This window comes from Schistocerca serialis, unplaced genomic scaffold (genome assembly GCF_023864345.2).
Source record: "Schistocerca serialis cubense isolate TAMUIC-IGC-003099 unplaced genomic scaffold, iqSchSeri2.2 HiC_scaffold_863, whole genome shotgun sequence".
Taxonomy (NCBI): domain Eukaryota; kingdom Metazoa; phylum Arthropoda; class Insecta; order Orthoptera; family Acrididae; genus Schistocerca; species Schistocerca serialis.
The window spans coordinates 1125639-1146564 of record NW_026048478.1 but is presented as its reverse complement, the minus strand read 5'-3'; the positions used below and the strand labels follow the sequence as shown (position 1 = coordinate 1146564).

Genomic DNA, 20926 nt, shown 5'->3' with positions numbered 1-20926 from the left:
TTTAATAAAATAATTAATTTAATAATTTCAAATGTACTTTATTACATTCTGTCACTGTGATTTTGTAATAATATAAATGAGGAATTTATATATTTCAGCTAATTAAACCATTGGTAGTGGATGATTTGGTGACATGATAACCCTGCACCATCAGCATGCTATTGAACGTGCAATTATGTCTTCCACAAGTCTCACATGGAATCCAATTTTCTTTTGATGGATCTCAATTATCACTGCTATTGGCATGCAAATCATTTCTTGCATTTCAGTTTAATATTTTCATGGTCCTGAGTCCAAACTTCTCCATTCTCCAATGATGATTTCTGCACCTGACTTTCACCAAAATATGAAATTTCAGGTTATAGTCTTTCAGTTGTCAGAACAGGAAGATCATTTTAATCACTAATCTAAAAAGTCAACAGCTCCTGCTGTGATCAACATGATGTTCATCACTTCACAGTAATTTCATTCTCTCATTTTATTGTCTGTGAGGGATACATTACACTCCATCTCAACCCTGTACCTTTTTAAGATGTCTTTCTGTATAAGTGATTCAGTCCTGAGCAAATATTGTAATGGTCAGTGAGTGAAATTATGATTTACACATAATGTGTTATGCCTCAATGAATTTTAAAATATTGTGACCTCTGATAGCAATATTATGCACATCAGCTGTAGCCAATAATATCAATCAAAACCTTTGCTTTGATGGTGCATAACAGAATTACTTGACGCAAGGTAAAATGATATACATAATTTATGTGTTGCAGTTTGCCTTCTGCTCTTCTATTGTGAAATACGAGGAAACTAGATTTTGTAAGTTGGCTGACTGTCAATCGCCCCAGTAAGAAAAATAATTGTTCATCTATTCTGCTATCCCACAAAACTCTATTAGTGTTAAATGCTATGGTGAAAGCAATATTAAACTTTCTGATAGCAGAGTTATTCTGGTTTGAAGGATATCTTCATGGTGTACAACGTACCATATTCTAAAATGATTGAAAATTTTAACCATCACTCCATATGTCTAAAACTGATGACTTATTGTCAGTGACAATGACCATGGAAACCTGCATTCAAATTCATTGTTTAATTATCCAGAGAATTTTTTGCAAATGAACTTTTACATATTGAACAAGAAATAACTTTTGTTTGAGAATATCTTGTTATAGCTTAGTTGATGTTGCATATCTCAGCACAGCAACTTTGTGTTGTGTTGTATATCCATTGTGACATGGGGTGTTGCGATTCAGTTTGATTTTGGCATCTGTCCTTGTACATCAGTCTGTAAGGTTAATCGCTAGAAATGAGTTTCTGTTTGCAGCATGTGAAGTTTTCCAGCTACTGCTTTTTACTTAAAGAAATTTACACGGTGTAAGAACTTGTGATACACTGTGGTAATCCCAAAGTATACATTTAGCTAGTACTGCATAATCATTACCGTAATAGAATACTATGGCAATCAGTTGTTAGCGACATTTCTCTTCACAGGACATCCACAACTGTTATTCATTATCAGTGATAAAACTGGCTACAGTTGTAAAAATTATTTATTTCTAAAAAGGAAAGCACTATCCGATTTCAGGACACATGTCTCATCTTTAGGTGCATCTGCAAAATTCTTAAACAGTTTTGAAATCAAATTAGAAGTGTACATTTTATTGTATGGATATTCTTATTGTGATCAATAGTGCTCTAACTTAGCTGCTTCTGCTTAATTGCTGGTAGGCTATAAGTGCTTTATTGGTTTCCTTCCATTTGTGTTATTGTTCCACAACTTTGTGTATGTGCAAATTAGTGGCAATTTGAGACTGTACTCTCTAAGCATTGTGTATGAATTCTTTTATTCTTCAGTGACCCCATTTGTTGGTTTTGCAATCTATACACGAGCAGATAATATTTAATAATGCCTCGTTGGTATATGAGAGAAGTTAGCTTCACAGCAGCAGATTAGAGTTTGTGGTTTCTTAGACCTGTTCTGGGCTGGTACATTAATCTAAATTTTGCCCATGAGATGGCGTGAGCAGTCCGTTACTAATACACAGCCGCTTCCACTGGCATTTCAACTTTGGGTTGTGCTCCAGACTAATCTGATGTGTGTCTATGAAGCATTGGTGAGTCTCAAATGTTACTCAGGGGATTGCATTGTTTTTCTCACATACCTGCAGGTACACATTCTATAGAAACCCTTTTTGGACGTTTCAGTGTTTGAAACTCAGCCCACCTGTCTTCATGTGGATGCATGTCAGGTCCCTAATTCAGGACCATTGTAAGTTTCGTAATGGGACATTTAGGATGACAGGTCGATAATTCTTCATAGTGTTGATATTGTACAGAAGCCAACCACAAATTTGTTTTAGGTTATTTTATTCAAAAAGTACCATTACCTGTTTCTCACTTTTCAAAATTCATCATCAGACGGCTTTTTCATGCTTACATCAAAAGAAATTATACATTCACTTCCTGTGAGGTTCCCTAGGATAAAAAATAATTCATAATCACTAATTTGTAACTACAATGGTTGCGCTAATATTTGTGTTGGAATGCAACATGCTTGAATGTTCATCTGCCACATTGTTTTTGCAGTTTTATTGCAATGAAACAAATTCACAAGGATGTTTGTGTTTTCGCAGTCACAAACATTGGTCTGCATTGTAAACCGCTTTCGTTCGATTACAAAATAAATTTTCAATGTACACCACAGAAATTGATTTGCAACATACGGAAACAAATACACAATTCACAAGATAAATCAAAACATGTGAAGCACACTGAAAATTCTCTTGTGATCGAACGAAAGTGTTTACAATGTAGTGTAGGTTTGGGAACTATGGAAATACAAAAATCCTTGAGAACGTATTTCATTGCAATAAGAATGCAAAAACAAATGTGCCAGATGTACATTTCATGTAAGTTACATTCCAACACAAATTTTAGGGCAATCATTTTGATTACACATTCGTAAATGTGAATTATTGTTTCTCCTAGGGCAACCAACTGGAAGCAAATGAATAATTTGTTTTGATGAAAGCACCAACAGTTTTTTCATATAACAGCCGCAGTCTCCAACCATGTCTTTATTTGACAAAATTACAATTCTCTCCATACCTCATTCTAGGTAACGGAGATTTCCGCTCTTCTAATTGGAAATCTTGGTCCTTTTATGTATGTCTTCCTCTGTGAGGGGTTTTCTGGCAGACCTAAGATTGATGAGGATATCCTGTTTCATGTCTTCTACCAGGGATGCACTACTTTAGCATTCTGTAAACTATTTTAACTTAAGTTATACATTCTTTCTTGAGTCAAATTGTAGTGTCGGTATAGAGTTTTTTCGAAGAGTTTCTGTTTGTTTTGTTTACCTAAGATTATCTTAACCAGGTGCATAGGTATTATTATTCATTTTAAAAATTTTGTAGATGCACCTGGAGATGGGACTTATGTCCTGAAAGTGGGTATGCTTTCCTTTTTAGAAATAAATACTTTTTACAACTATAGCGGAATTTATGATCGACAAATTGTTACTGAGACTGACATATATAATTCGGTTTACTTACCTGAGTGTAGATACACATAATTAAAATGTTAAGTACATTACTGAATGGATTTAGAAAAGCCAAATTAAAATTTAATCGTTAGATGACACCTATAGTTTACATATTGATACCAGGAAATATGTAAACACTCCCCTTATTGTTCGCATATAACAAGTTTTTAGCAACCTTATATCCACTTTTCATCTTTCCTTTGAACACTGTTGTGCGATTTCACAAACTTAAAAAAAAGGTTTGGTATGCAACTAAGTTAATGAAATTTAATTTCACTGAGAATTGTCAGCCTAATTTACATATATATATTCGTCTATTAGTTGTTGTTGCAGTAATGAAAGTAATAATACTTTTCAATTATTGCAATGTTATCGAAGTTTGAAAATAATGTCATAAGGTTTTGGTGCAAGATTAATGCCCTCAACATTAGAGTGCTTCAGTCCAGTACCATTAGCAGGAACAAGACGAAATTTTTGCAAGACTCCAGCAAACATCTGGAATAAACAAAACGTTGCCAATTGCTCCCCCAAACACCGACGTCGACCTGAAAGTCAAATTGAAGCTGTCAGATATCAGTTACAATTTATGTTACCATTACTTATTCAATTAGCAACAACTCACCAAGACCAAATGGTAAGAATGCATCATCCTCTCTAAGCTTTCCAGTTTCAGTAATGAAACGTTCTGGTCGATACACTTCAGGATCGCCCCAGTGGTCTTTATCCATATGCAATGACCAAATGTTTGTCAGGACAACTGTATTCTGCATATAAAAAAATGCATCAGTTACTTCATGTTAACATCTCTAAATTTAGAAAGCATAAGAAATAGTTCTATTCTGGTACACTTTAGAGATAGCACTATTATTTTTATTGATCTTATTTCTCAGGTTGTAAGTAGCAACATACACGAAATGGTTGGATCTTAGGAATTTCTATTTGCAATATGCATTGCGATAATGGTAATAAAACACAGAGGATTTGCCATCACTCTTGTCATATATTTGTAGATTTCCTGCTTTTGTGAAATTTACTTACTGTATTAAAAAGATTAATGTTTCAACTCCATGAAACCGTGGGATTCTTCTTTTTCGTGGCTTGCGTGCCATTTCTTCACCATTTGGACATGTTAATTACTGGAATTTGCAGTGTTAATAGAAGAGGGTGGCTCAATGTCCATTCAGTCCCATAGCTTTCCCGCCTAGTACGTAATTTGTGCAACCAACCTTTGTGTCTATTGTTATCCCAAGTGTACAATAAATGCTTCTAAATGTTTGTGAATCGCATAGGTGACTACCAGTCCGGTTTTCACTTACCAGGAAGGTACTTGGGCTCGAACAAATAGATCTGTATGAACGTTTGGTTACAGGACCATTATGTACCTCTGAATGTGCTAGTGGGTGTAGTTTTTCTGCGAAACTCTGCAGTCATGCTACAGATATCACTGTAGATGTACGAGGGCAGTTCAATAAGTAATGCAACACATTTTTTTTCTCGGCCAATTTTGGTTGAAAAAACCGGAAATTTCTTGTGGAAAATTTTCAAACATTCCCGCTTCGTCTCGTATAGTTTCATTGACTTCCGACAGGTGGCAGCGCTGTACGGAGCTGTTAAAATGGCGTCTGTAACCGATGTGCATTGCAAACAACGGGCAGTGATCGAGTTTCTTTTGGCGGAAAACCAGGGCATCTCAGATATTCATAGGCGCTTGCAGAATGTCTACGGTGATCTGGCAGTGGACAAAAGCACGGTGAGTCGTTGGGCAAAGCGTGTGTCATCATCGCCGCAAGGTCAAGCAAGACTGTCTGATCCCCCGCGTGCGGGCCGGCCGTGCACAGCTGTGACTCCTGCAACGGCGGAGCGTGCGAACACACTCATTCGAGATGATCGACGGATCACCATCAAACAACTCAGTGCTCAACTTGACATCTCTGTTGGTAGTGCTGTCACAATTGTTCACCAGTTGGGATATTCAAAGGTTTGTTCCCGCTGGGTCCCTCGTTGTCTAACCGAACACCATAAAGAGCAAAGGAGAACCATCTGTGCGGAATTGCTTGCTCGTCTTGTGGCTGAGGGTGACAATTTCATGTCAGAGATTGTTACAGGCGATGAAACATGGGTTAATCACTTCGAACCTGAAACAAAACGGCAATCAATGGAGTGGCGCCACACCCACTCCCCTACCAAGAAAAAGTTTAAAGCCATACCCTCAGCCGGTAAAGTCATGGTTACAGTCTTCTGGGACGCTGAAGGGGTTATTCTGTTCGATGTCCTTCCCCATGGTCAAACGATCAACTCTGAAGTGTATTGTGCTACTCTTCAGAAATTGAAGAAACGACTTCAGCGTGTTCGTAGGCACAAAAATCTGAACGAACTTCTCCTTCTTCATGACAACGCAAGACCTCACACAAGTCTTCGCACCCGAGAGGAGCTCACAAAACTTCAGTGGACTGTTCTTCCTCATGCACCCTACAGCCCCGATCTCGCACCGTCGGATTTCCATATGTTTGGCCCAATGAAGGACGCAATCCGTGGGAGGCACTACGCGGATGATGAAGAAGTTATTGATGCAGTACGACGTTGGCTCCGACATCGACCAGCGGAATGGTACCGTGCAGGCATACAGGCCCTCATTTCAAGTTGGCGTAAGGCCGTAGCATTGAATGGAGATTACGTTGAAAAACAGTGTTGTGTAGCTAAAAGATTGGGAAATAACCTGGTGTATTTCAATGCTGAATAAAACTACCCCTGTTTCAGAACAAAAATGTGTTGCATTACTTATTGAACTGCCCTCGTAATTCTAGACGCCATACGCAATGCAGCAATCTTAACTATTAATGTAAATGGCGAATGTCAATAAAATGCTCCGAGCAATACGAATGACTGCAAAACGCACAGTGAAAAAATGCTAGTTGATCGCATGGAGTATTTGCACATTCTATAATACCAGTGTTGAACGCCACGTCAATGACACTTTTGAAGTTGTTCACTGGTTCACCAATATCGTAGCCAGCGTTCTGCCACGCGTAACGAAGCATTGGTCTGTATACTCCCGCAGATAACTGATTGTAAATGACAGAATGCATATTCATGATAAAGAATCTGTGGTGCAATTTCGGCTGCATTTTACTGGAACGTAGTTTAATGAAGTCTGTTATTCTCTTGGCGTATATTTTATATGTTGCTGCTGTTGTGGTCTTGAGTCCTGAGACTGGTTTGATGCAGCTCTCCACGCTACTATATCCTGTGCAAGCTTCTTCATCTCCCAGTACCTACTGAAGCCTACATCCTCTGAATCTGCTTAGTGTATTTATCTCTTGGGCTCCCTCTACGATTTTTACCCTCCACGCTGCCCTCCAATACTAAATTGGTGATCCCTTGATGCCTCAGAACATGTCCCACCAACCGATCCCTTCTTCTAGTCAAGTTGTGCCACAAACTCCTCTCCTCCCCAATCCTATTCAATACCTCCTCGTAAGTTATGTGATCTATCCATCTAATTTCAGCATTCTTCTGTAGCACCACATTTCGAAAGCTTCTGTTCTCTTCTTGGCTGGTTCAAATGGCTCTGAGCACTATGGGACTTAACAGCTGTGGTCATCAGTCCCCTAGAACTTAGAACTACTTAATCTAACTAACCTACGGACATCACACACATCCATGCCCGAGGCAGGATTCGAACCTGCGACCGTAGCAGTCACACGGTTCCGGACTGCGCGCCTAGAAGCTCGAGACCACCGCGGCCGGCTTTCTCTTCTTGTCTAAACTATTTATCGTCCATGTTTCACTTCCATACATGGCTACACTCCATTCAAATACTTTCAGAAACGACTTCCTGACACTTAAATCTATACTCGATGTTAACAAATTTCTCTTCTTCAGAAATGCTTTCCTTGCCATTGCCAGTCTACATTTTATATCCTCTCTACTTCGACCATCATCAGTTATTTTGCTCCCCAAATAGCAAAACTCCTTTACTACTTTAAGTGTCTCATTTCCTAATCTAATTCCCTCAGCATCACCCGACTTAATTCGACTACATTCCATTATCCTCGTTTTGCTTTTGTTGATGTTCATCTTATATCCTCCTTTCAAGACACTGCCCATTCCGTTCAACTGCTCTTCCAAGTCCTTTGCTGTCTCTGACAGAATTACAATGTCATCAGTGAACCTCAAAGTTTTATGTTTTATATTTTATGTTGCCTGAAGAAATACACATCCAGAGGTTGTGCATATTTTGTAGTTTTAGGCGGAACGATTTTTAAATCTACATGTTTTCCGCCAGATGCTTCCAGTAGTACTCGTTCATCCTTATGTCCAGACCAGGAGTCACAAAGTACTAATGACTTTCTCGACAAATGTGGATTCTAAACTGACAGAAACAACGTCTTCAGATGTTGTTTCGACATCTTCCCACTCACACTTGCATCGACGACGACATTTGGAGGGCTCCGCGTTTCTATTTCTGGGAAACAAATACAGAGTTTGTCTGCCAATCGTCCGTCCATTGATATAGCAACATCGATCGTGTAGCTACGTGTTGCACAGTTAACTGATTGCAATATCGCGCCAGTTTTTCTCTCCCCTTTCATGGATAGTGTTCTGTCACAAGAAAGTTCATAGTTGAACTGACTCTGATCACAGTTCCATACAGAACTAATATCGATGTTTTCTCTCGTGATATGCTCATTGACGTGAGCATCAAATGCTTGAGCTCTTTCAATCAGCTCTTCTTCGTCATCCTTATCTTTTCGTGCTTGGAGCATAGTGATACGGCGTAATGTTATCCTAAACTCCCTTTTCAAATTAGTAATAAATCCTAATGAAGCTGTAAAGTTTGTACACCCGAGATTTCTCGCTACGTCCAAAGCCCAATGTTGTAAATGCCAATAATGAACGGCGGAACCGCATTCTCGCGCTTCATCGAATTTCGCCATTACACGCTCCTTGATGGTCTTGAACAGCAGTGTACGATTTCCTTTGAAAACTGTATTTCCTTCTCTTTTCTTTGCCACGTAATCCTGTATGTTTTTAATATTGCTTTTAGACTTCAGTTTAGGGTATCTTTTCAGTAGCTTGTCGTACGTGTCGAAACCTCTTACGTAATAATCATCGTACATGTTCTCCAGTGTGTTGTCATCAAACGCCGTGATGATACTTGCAACTTTAACCTTCTTCCTGGGAGACGGTTGGTGTTCACTGTCACTGCTTCCATCGCCTCTTCCCGCACTTGCCGTAGCACTACCGTTTGCAATGAGTTGTTCGTCGTTATCATCCCTATCATCATCATTATGTGTTAGTGTTACAACAGTATCTGTTTCTAACTTATACTCATATTTCTACACTATAAGAGATACCAGAAAACACGCGAATAATTCGTCTTCTACACGAATACCATCTTTAAGAAGAAGGGTCCTTCGTAACTTCGTCTCAACCAATCGCAATACATTAGCAGGATTGATTACCAATCGCCGAGCCAATACACAAATATAGTCACAAAACGCAACTTCAGAGGCACACTGCACCGTCCCTACTGGTCCCGACTGGCGTACCGGCAGGTCTGTGTGCAATGCGGCATGGCATACGTAAAGGCCTCTAACAGACGACTGCAGAGTTTTGCAGATGCTGGAGTATCACTAGTGCAATAAGAGACCTTTACATTATTTCTCACACGATTTTGGTGTATTTATGTTTGTTCGAGCCCAAGTACTTTCCTGGTTAGTTGGATGTGGGAAACCACCTAAAAGTCACATCCAAACTGGCTGGCACACTGGCCCTTGGCGTTAATCTGCATGCTGGCTTCGATCTGGGGCCGAATCCTGGGAGCGAATATCCAGACGTGACGTCTAAGAAACCACAGTAATATAGTAAAAGTCATAAAAGTATTTGTAAATAATAACATCAATAAAATAAGACTGGACACTTTGCTGACGAACTAGTTGCTATGCAGCAGTGAACTATTGATAATGATTACCTTAACATGCATATGAGCTTGTTTCTGACGGACCATACTCTTTAAATATGCAATGCTAACCTGTTTCTTGAATAGAAACCTGTGGAACAATTCTGACATATGAGCTTGGAACTTCAATAGTGGCATTACACTTATTTACAACATATAAAAAACAGATACAAGTTTCAAAGTTTTAGTGTCCTTCGGATTAGTATCCAGTATTGTGTACAACCCCTTACCAGCGATGTGTTAGTCGTAAGATACCCTTAGTACAGCCGGTTGTGTTGATAGTGCGAGTGGAGCGGTCTATTACCCGAAGAATATCTGTAACGGTTCTAAAGCGAATGCTTTCTTCAATCTGGTTATCAAGTTGAAGTCACAAGGGATTAAGTCCAGAGAATGCGGTGGATGGTACAGCTCTTCCCTGCTCAATCGACAATACAAATTAGTCACAACTTGTGCCTCACCATTGTCATGCAAAATGAAGTGTGGGTACAGCAGCAAGCGTCGACGCTTCTTTCTCTAAAACTGTTATTTTTTGTGACACAGCCTAGGCCATGACTCCAGCTTGAACTCTAAGCTGAAGGAGAATTTCATGGTATTCGCTTGAGAATCGTCAGAGATTCTTCGAGTAATAGACAGCTCCACTCTCATTAGCAACACAACTGGTGCTGCTAAGGATTTCCTACAACTTCCACATTGGTGACGATGGATTATACATAACGACGGTGACTACTTTGAAGTTCAGTAAAACTTTCAAACATTTATTTTGCGTCTCCTCAATGCGTATAGAGGGTAAGTCAGAGGGAAAGGTACATACTTTGAGTGGTGTTAGAATACGTCATTCTGAACAAAAAGTGTCCTCTGAACATATGTCCTGTTCTTAACTGTTTCAGGAGAAACTAATGAAAACAATGGGGAACAGAACAAATGCAGATGCCGGCTAATGAGACATTTTGATATAATGATATGTTTAATTACAACACAAAAGATGTTAAAAATGTCCACTGTCGACTACAACACATTTTGCAAGTCTTGTAGGAAGCAACTGTCATACTGATATGAGCTCGTTCATGAAGTCCTTTATTTGAACACATGCACGTAAAATACGAACGAAGAGTTCAATGAGTAAAGAATGTCTCGGCCATTGTTTGTGTCGAAATATCTGCAATTGGAGATGCATCAGCCCAACTGGTGTACAAGTCAGTTGCTGTGAAGATACATCGGAAGACAATTGATGGAAGCAGTGGGCTCGCTAAATCAATGTGGGTGTGTGTGTGGAAAAAGAGGTTCGGATTCAGAAAAATGACCTATGAAAAGTAAAAACAACGCTATGTGGCCTTTTGTCGCTTTGGTTGTTTTTACATGTGAGCGTCGGTGAAGGACATGACATGCGGCTCACACCCAAGATTTTCAAACTGCTGTATCTTGGACGTAGTTAAGAAAAGCGCATACGCTCATTTAAAGTTTTTTGTTCGGAATCACTAGCACTATCACCCTCAAAGCATATGCCTTTCCTCCTGACTCACGCCGTATAAAGTGAAGTCGCCTGCTCGCTTCCTTCTAAACGGTTCAAATGGCTCTGAGCACTATGGGACTCAACTGCTGAGGTCGTTAGTCCCCTAGAACTTAGAACTAGTTAAACCTAACTAACCTAAGGACATCACAAACATCCATGCCCGAGGCAGGATTCGAACCTGCGACCGTAGCGGTCTTGCGGTTCCAGACTGCAGCGCCTTTAACCGCTTCCTTCTATATATGAAGGCTAATCACGGGAAGTGGCGTACGGCTTTTGATCTAGGTTTGACTACTCGATAAACCGATTCATCAAGAAGGTATCTGTATACAATTTATAAATATTTCGTAGAAATTGACTGAATTATGTGAATTAAAGTATCTCGCCATTGCGAAAACGATGACGATGCCAAATCCACCGAGCGATCAGCCGTCACAACTCGCGGGAAAAGCAGTGACTCGAGAAAGCAGCAAGCGCAAACAAATATGTATATGGCGTTGTGTCCTAGCACCAGATTCTGCAGCTAGTTGCCGGAAAGTTGTGGGATCGAATCCCAGTAAGAGCACTTTTTACTTTGCGCTTAAACCTGTCATTCACCCGTCAAGGAAGTGGGGATACAGCACAATTAGACTGTGGTTCGGATTCCACAGTGCATAGTAGCTCCCCTTTCCTTGGCTGGTTTATATAAACGAAATTTTGCAGCATCGCAGCCGAGACTCAACTTTCAGCTACCGGTATCTGCTTTCCTTCAATCAAGCATGTGATTACGATTCTTCGGATGGAGGGGCGAAAAAGTCTGCCGTAAAGCGTCTGCGACACAAAATTGCTGCAATGAGTTTCAACAATGAATCTGTCCATACTAAGCTTTACAACAGGAGTGCCATCAGGCCCTACACATCTACATCAAGGGCGTTTTTCTGTTTTCTTTTTAATTTTATTTGAGTTTTGGTATTCGAACATGATCCACTCAGCCAACACATTATATCCTACAAATCTTCTCTGCCACATATGAATTTAAATCTCTTGCTCTTATCTCAAAGGTAGCCAGAACCATCTAGGGAATTGCAAGGCTGTGATCACGTGCTCAGTGTAGTAGTAGATACATTGCAGTTTGTAAGGCTCGAGCTACTCCAGCTATAGATGCAGGCATCTCTCTGTAACAAATGTTTATACCATGATAACCATACAGCCTTTAGTTTTCTCGACTAGTTTGGAGGTTGGAGCATTTTGTCAGGAATATACACTACTGGCCATTAAAATTGCTACACCACGAAGATGACGTGCTACAGACGCAAAATTTAACCAACAAGAAGAAGATGCTGTGATATGCAAATGATTAGCTTTTCAGAGCATTCTCACAAGGTTGGCGCCGGTGGCGACACCTACAACGTGCTGACATAAGGAAAGTTTCCAACCGATTTCTCATACACAAACAGCAGTTGACCGGCGTCGCCTGGTGCAACGTTGTTGTGATGCCTCGTGTAAGGAGGAGAAATGCGTACCATCACGTTTCCGACTTTGATAAAGGTCAGATTGTAGCCTATCGCGATTGCAGTTTATCGTATCGCGACACTGCTGCTCGCGTTGGTCGAGATCCAATGACTGTTAGCAGAATATGGAATCTGTGGGTTCAAGGGGGTAATACGGAACGCCGTGCTAGATCCCAACGGCCTCGTATCACTAGCAGTCGAGATGACAGGCATCTTATTCGCATGGCTGTAACGGATCGTCCAGCCACGCCTCGATCCCTGAGTCAAAAAGTGGGGACGTTTTCAAGTCAACAACCATCTGCACGAACAGTTCGACGACGTTTGCAGCAGCATGGACTATCAGCTCGAAGACCATGGCTGCGGTTAGCCTTGAAGCTGCATCACAGACAGGAGCGCCTGCGATTGTGTACTCAACGATAAACCTGAGTGCACGAATGGCAAAACGTCATTTTTTCAGATGAATCCAGGTTCTGTTTACAGCATCATGATGGTTGCATCTGTGTTTAGCAACATCGCGGTGAACGCACATTGGAAGCGTGTATTCGTCATCGCCATACTGGCGTATCACCTGGCGTGATGGTATGGGGTGCCATTGGTTACACGTCTCGGTCACCTCTTGTTCGCATTGACGGCACTTTGAACGGTGGACGTTACATTTAACATGTGTTACAACCCGTAGCTCTACCCTTCATTCCATCCCTGCAAAATCCTACATTTCAGCAGGTTAATGCACGACCGCTGATTGCAGGTCCTGTACGGGCCTTTCTGGATACAAAAAATATTCGACTGCTGCCCTGGTCAGCATATTCTCCAGATCTCTCACCAATTGAAAACGTCTGGTCAATGGTGGCTGAGCAACTGGCTCTTGATGAACTGTGGTATCGTGTTGAAGCTGCCATCCAAGCTCTGTTTGACTCAATACCCAGGCGTATCAAGGCCGTTATTACGGCCAGAGGTGGTTGTTCTGGGTACTGATTTCTCAGGATCTACGCACCCAAATTGCGTGACAATGTAATCACATGTCAGTTCTAGTATAATATGTTTGTCCACTGAATACCCGTTTATCATCTGCATTTCTTCTCGATGTAGCAATTTTAATGGCCAGTAGCGTACATTAATATCTTTGTGTACAGCTGCTCTCTGTTTTAAAGGACCCCCACCTCCATACTCGTCGAGAAAACTGCAGACTGCATGGGTATCGTGGTATAAACGTACTGTACATTACAGGTAGATGCCTTCATCTGTGTCTCAAGCCTTATGAACCGCAGTGTATCTTTAACTACACTGATCACATGACCATTGACTTCAAATTCTCTAGTTCGATCTGCCTACCTGTGAGTTACATTGGATGCCTTGCTTCTATGCCTGATTTATACCTGTGTTAATGCTACAATGGTTATAATGTGGAATCTTGGCATGTATTGTCATGACAGGATGAGGTGTTCCCTATTACCAGAATGCCGCTGTTCCACTTCAGACAATCTAGGTTCGGAATACTAATCTGAATAGGTAGATAACTGTGGTGTCACCGCCAGACACCACACTTGCTAAGTGGTAGCCTTTAAATCGGCCGCGGTCCATTAGTATACGTCGGACCCGCGTGTCGCCACTGTCAGTAATTGCAGACCGAGCGCCACCACACGGCAGGTCTAGAGAGACGTACTAGCACTCGCCCCAGTTGTACAGCCGACTTTGCAAGGAACGGTTCACTGACAACTACGCTCTCATTTGCCGAGACGATAGTTAGCATAGCCTTCAGCTACATTTGCTACGACCTAGCAAGGCGCCGTATTCAATTGATATTGAGATTCTATTAATGTATCATCAAGAGCGATGTTCTACAAATGTGGATTAAAGTTAAGTATTCCAGAAGCTACGTACTTTTCTTTATAGCATTCATTACGTATCCTGTTTCAGACCTCACGCCAGCCTGCGTGAGCTTAAGCGCGTGCCTTTCGGCTTCCTCTCATTGTGTCTAGGCTGTCTTGTCTAGACACAACAATAACCTGCTGTGTATAGCCCCAGTACAAACTGATTTTCGCTGATGTCAGCTTAACACTTTCCTGAGAGGGATCTAACTATTGCAGCAGCTGTGTGTAGATGACTTTCAGAGGCATGTATTCTGTATAAGTGTCATTATATATATTATTTAGTGGCTAGCGAGCATCTATCTGCACCTTATGGTTTTAATGTTAAACGAAGTTATCGTGTTATGCTACTCGTTTTAGTGTGTGTTAGCGGTGTATTTGTGGTAAAACATCGAACAGTGCTACAACATTGCACTGTGCTATTTGTTACTCATTTCATGTCTTTCCTCATGTATCTTAGAATGGAGATATGGAGTATTTGGAGAAAAAAAAAGGCCGGAAATGTTATGAATAGCGATGGAAGGAGTGTGTGCTTATAGAAAATAGATCATATCATGTCTATGTTACACATCATTTTAATACAAGCTGCGTGTGTTGTGTAATATTTAAAGCACTGGACGTTGGTCATATAACGGTGCATTTACGGACAATATACTGTGTCAGGAATTAGGCGTTAGGCATTAAGCATCAGGCACTATGTTTTAGGTATCAGGGGTTAGGTGTCAAATGTTAGGCGTTAGCTGTTAAGTGTGTTGTGCTTAGTGCGAGTGCGAAGGCTGAATGCGACCATATGAAACTGCATGTGGTCGGCTGTGGTGTAGTTGCTTCTGCAAAGTATCATCACATAGTCCGCCAATAAATAAATTGCCCTCTTTTAAACAAAACTGTATTTTTCATTTAAAGAGTAGAAGACTTCAACAGAAGCGCTGGGGGCCCTCTGGCGTTCAAGTCTGCAGTAAATGCTATGCAGCTGCAGCTGCTAACCATGAGTCCTGCCTGCTCTTCGGTTGCAGCAGAGAGTGCAACCACGCACAATGCCAAGTCTACAGTTAAAGGTTCTCAGCCTTGGCTGATACCAAGAGGAGTCTTGCAGCACTGGCACTGTGCACTGTCAATCCGGATCACAACAGTTGCAGAACAATGGATAACAGAGTCATGGTCATGGGAGTGAGTGTAGCTTCTCGTCACACCATGTGTGTTATTTCCACAGAAATACACCATACGTTTCTGTGTGATAACATTGTTCTGTTCTTCATGACAGCTATTGGTCACACCTGAATAAGTGATATCCACAGAAATTCACGTGTCAGTATGCATTCTGAGAAAAAGATGATATCCTTGCTGCACAGTCCCCTTGCATGCGCCCTATAAATAGTGGGGCACCCGAAAGAGAGATTATTATAAAAGTGTATAGCCACATGCTGACAAGAATTCGTCGGTGCTAGGACTGGCTCTCTGAGACTCCCTGCAAAGCATATGACTTTACTGGTAGATGTGTGGTTCCCTGTTATAAAGGCTGCTATTGTGGATATGTGAGACAAAATGGTTTTCCTCCCCTCAAAGAGACTATGAGGTACTGATGTATTTGGAAACACACATTATCAAACAATCTTTATGTCACCACTGGTATATGCTACTATTGAGTTGTAAGGTGGTAGGTTCTTTACAGTGTTCTTAGAGGATGAGCATTAACAAAACCGACAAACTTCAGGGACAGACTCCGAACGGAAAAGTGAAGAAAAAATGTCCTATGAACATTTGTCCAGAAATGCGCCATTGCCATGATAGGAGGAGCTGACAAGTGAAATTTCCTGTGATCATGTGCTGTTTAGTCCTTGTGGGTTGCAGGCTGTATAACAGATGCAGCGTACTGTAAGCAGCGCAAATGGTCTGGTATTTATATTGGGAATAAGCTGAGATGGTGTTTGCATATGGCCAAGCAGATGGAATTGGTCGAGAGGCAGCACGGCTATACCAAAACAAGTATCCTCACAGACATAAACCACATCACACAACATTTGAAGCCATTTTTGCGAGTTTGTGTGAAAATGAGTCCTTTCAGCAGACGATGCTAGGTTACAGACTGTGCATACACCAGATCTGGAGGATTGGGTTCTGCAGGATATTGAAATAAACCTTAGTATAAGTACAAGGCAAGTGGCCTGCCCACACATTCGTCTCTCTGAAAGGACCAATGATCACACGAACGCCCAAAAAAGGCTTTAAATGTTGTCTGATGTGGTTGGTTTCTGTGAGCGTATTAGTTCTGGTATAGCCGTGCTGCCTATCGACTGTATATTAAAAAATGGAGAAATATTGCTCCTCACAATACTGTCAGTGGGGGAGTCTGACTGTCGCGATTTGGCACTCTTTCATAAACAAATCGCAGAGTTTACCATTAAATTATTCTGTTACATTACTATTAATCCCCACTTTATGTGGAATATGTTATCAACGGATTCATTTACTATCCTGTCTCAGGACACTGCATTATGAATCTATATTAGCAGAACCAGCCTGATTTGGTGGGCCTATAAAGCTTCCTAGGTGGAGAGTGATGTGCACTTGGGCACTTGGAGGTGATATCTTTCATATACAGTGACACATAGGGATATGTTATATGATGACACAATTGGAGTTGAGTGTTTAATTTGAATGACCTCCAGTTTTATAGTAAACCCTATATTATACATTTATATGTCAAATCATAAGAGCAGGAATGAACAAAGTTATTGTTAACCTACTTATAGAGTTTATAAAGCATCCAGACATGCAGCTACAGAAAACTTTTACACCTCCCTTGGCTAAAGAACGTGGTAATACTAGGCTGGAGACCACTACAGAATGGATCATGTGTTTGATCCCTTTGTAAGACTGTTATTGGAGACCCTAACATGTACGATATGGTTGAGGACTTGATGTTGTGTGTGTATTGCAGCTGAGGCGGCGTCAAGGTTTGGTAGAATTTCTGATATAATTTCTGTTTATGACCCACTAAATTTTAGAACCCAAATAATTCTGAATCTACATTTACATATCTGTACCTTACAGCCAATAACCTCTCTTCGATATGGGTTTCGGAATTCATTTATAGCAGTGGTTGGTGATCATGAAATGTCTTGCAATAGGCCTTAGGCATATTTGATGCCTCATTGTGTTTGCAAGATGAGCAGTCTTACTTGTAATACAATGTTAGTTTTGCTTGAATTTCCCTAGAAGTCTTGCATGTATTGCGATGAGCATGCACGTTAATGAGTTATATTGACGCATTAGATGCAGCAGTATTTAAGTTTTGGAGCTTATTTGGGCTTGAAAAGTGTGAAACATCTCATAATAAATGATAAGTATTTTACTTTATCTCAGAGGTATTAACTCTGAGATTATCTCTGGAAATGTCGCATCTCTTACTGTTACCACTTTTGGTCGAGTGTTTATAAACTGTTCCTTTTGTTCTGTAGTGTAACGGCTATATTGTAATAAAGCAATTTATTTCTTCCTTCTCTTGGTAGACAATTGTATTGTATTTAGATACTCCTACAACGTAAATAGTACATTTTTCCAGCACATTTTAGAATATTGTGCCATCATAGACGTCGAGATACTCGATGCAAACATCACACATTTTGTGTTGCTGAAACATTTTGCAGAATTTTTGGAATATTGTGACTTCATACTTGCAGAAAATAATACAGCCTACAAAGCTTTTAGAGACCCTCGCCACCATGGATCTGACTGCAAATTGCTGTTATTATATGTAGTTTTTAGTAAACGTTGTTTCATCTAGAATAATAGCAATAACTGGCAATCAATAGCATCAATTATATTTTTTTAGTGAATAACATGATGCATTATCTTTGTCCCTCCTAAACTGGTGCTTGTGAACAATTTAAATACGGAAATATTTAATCTGGGGGTTTAACATGATTTACATCAAAAATAGGTCTAATTAGTTACACTCAGGCTGTGAGTTTTTTTACATGTTTGCTTGTTTAGCATAGTGTTTAGCTAACACACATTTTCCTGCAGTTGTAAGTTTGGTCAGGTTACTTTTATGACACAGAATCCTTAGGCTTGCCTTCTAAAATGTCAGTTGTTAAGTATGGATATCTAGCATTGGAGTACACAATTTTCGGCACTAAATGGTCAAATATGTGCGTATATGGAATTAACTTGCACTTTCTTTCACATTGACATATTTTCGCAATATTGTGTACATTAATTGTGTTTCATGTACTGGACCTCAATTGGGCTCTGGATAATTTGTGTAAACATCGCACTTTGTTCACTCCCTATGTAATTTGCAGACATTTTAGAATATTTCAACATCTTAGATATTGAAAAATAATTAATTTTCGACTCTGTTGCGTTTTAACAGTTGAAACTTCTGTTGGTGATAGTGAGAACTACCCATTGTACAAAACAACGAACTATCCACATTTATACAGTTCTGCCACCTACTGGTGGCAGTATTAACCTCAAAGAAATTGTGCTTCAAAGATTGAAGTGTGCTATATTGTCGCAGTGTAGCCACCTGCTGGTGACAAGAGAAACTGGGATGTGATACACGACTTGATTTTTTTTGCATTTCCATTATTTATGGGATAGAATTAAAGATGAAACTCATTTTAACAAACCTGAATTCCTAATTTATTACTTGTATTTTATAAGCAAATGTTGTTTTTTAATTATTTATAGAGAAGTATGCTATCTAATCATTCCAATTTTCCATGGCGAATAATATACAGTTTCTCATGAATTTTACTAATGTGACTCATGAGCCAGGAATTTTGGAAGACAATAATGGAAACCTTGTTGACAAAATTTTTCTGTACTTTAGGCAATTCAGATTCCTTATCATATCTGGCTGTCACATAGGTACAGGGTACGAGGCAGAGGGGAGGGGGCAGGTTGTGGAGGTCTCCCCCTTCCCTCCCACTACATGCATTCACACATAGCTAGATGTGCTTCTACTGAAGTCTTGATTCCTGGTATGGGCTTGGAGATAAGGTACTGTTGATGCTGATACGACACAATTACCAGTCCCATACCCCCTCCCCTTCTCCACCCCCTCCCCTTCTTGGCCTTGGTGTGTAGTTACCTTCAAGACAAGGAAGTACTGGTGCTGCTGTAAGCGGAATATTACATATATAATTGCCTCAGCTGTCTGATTGATGCTGACTAAGCGATTTTTTGCCAGAATGGCCAGTGCCCTACTTATCCCCCTCCCCCCTCTCCATGATTCACTTTACCTGAAATTGATCGAGTGAATCCGAAATGCTGCATAAAGTGGTTATTTTGTACACAGATCTTCGTCGAATACTCTCACCTGAGTGTGGCCAGTGAAACAATTAGTCAAGGGTCAGTTCACTATTTGGGACATAGCTTCTAAACGCTTTCAGTATAAACTCGTGAATGTAATAGATATTCTCAGAAAACACAAAATGTCGTCTATGTACGATATTACACATCTTTGGGTGTTCCATTGTAACTCTGGAATGCCTGAAACGATTTGAAACAGTCTTGGTACATGTGTGAATTATTATACGGGAAGAAGTACTAATGGACTTGGAACACATAGCGAAATAGTATACACTACCACAATCAAAACAACGAAACGATAGGATCAAAGCAAAGTACCTACACAAAGTACACGACGTGAATGTGGATGTATACAAAAATGTAAACGAGAAAATATTGTATGTAATCCCAGTGTAGTGTGCTAGAAATTAAACAAACGCCTATGGATAGAAGATCACGTGAAAATAATGCGGGAGACAAAACTGACCGCTGATGATGCTTTATATAAAGTTCAGAATGTCTTGTACAAATAAGACTTTATAGACAAGACAGTGCAGCTCTCACATTAGTTGCAATGAATTTGTACGAGATTTTGCTTTTTAATTTGTATACTGTGTATAACTTTAATTTATAGGTCTTAAATAGAATAAATTTATTTACACACTGTGAGCATATTTAATTCAGTTTGCTAAGCTGTGCTGCAACATGTCGTGAAAATAAACTTAAAAATGTGATCCTGCAAGAAGCCGATCTCTGTTAATTATTACTTTCTGCGAGCATAGGAACACAACGTAAAACCAAGGAGATTGTCACTACGAAAAAAAGGTTTTTATCATGTGTTGTTTGGGTGTGGTAATGCTGCCTCCTTGTCCTTGCGAGAATGCTTTTGTAATTCTTTTAAATAGGTTTGCTAGACAAACGAAAAAGGCCTTCAATGACTTTTGGGTGTTCTTCTAGGCGTAATTGCAGAAAGAGATCTCCTGCAAATGGCTGAAATATCACTTAGTGCGATGATTCGTGTAATCCTCTTTGGCACAATACCTAGGAACAACGGGTCAGGCTTTTATTTTGCATGGAACGGATACATACAAGAAAAATCAAATGAGCCAAATCAGTTACTTAGTATCCTCACACTCAGATCCAAAGTATCAAGATATTTAATGCAGGTCAAAAACCGCTTTCTCCATCATAGGCTGTACAATTTATTATGAAAGCTGAACTATGTCATCAACATTCGTTTAGTATATAACCCAGTTT

The 20926-nt window shown here is 40.1% G+C and overlaps 1 protein-coding gene across 1 annotated transcript in view; it reads right to left on the bottom strand.

Annotated features, from left to right (window-relative positions):
- Positions 1–3913: 3913 nt before the first annotated feature.
- The window catches only part of LOC126452441 (methyl farnesoate epoxidase-like), a 159424-nt gene continuing 142411 nt past the window's right edge, over positions 3914–20926 (bottom strand). The window contains exons 8-9 of the mRNA XM_050091071.1: positions 4167–4308; positions 3914–4089 (exon numbers count right to left, since the gene is read on the bottom strand). Of these exons, the coding sequence (XP_049947028.1) occupies positions 3914–4089; positions 4167–4308 (318 nt within the window). The remainder of the gene's footprint in view (positions 4090–4166; positions 4309–20926) is intronic.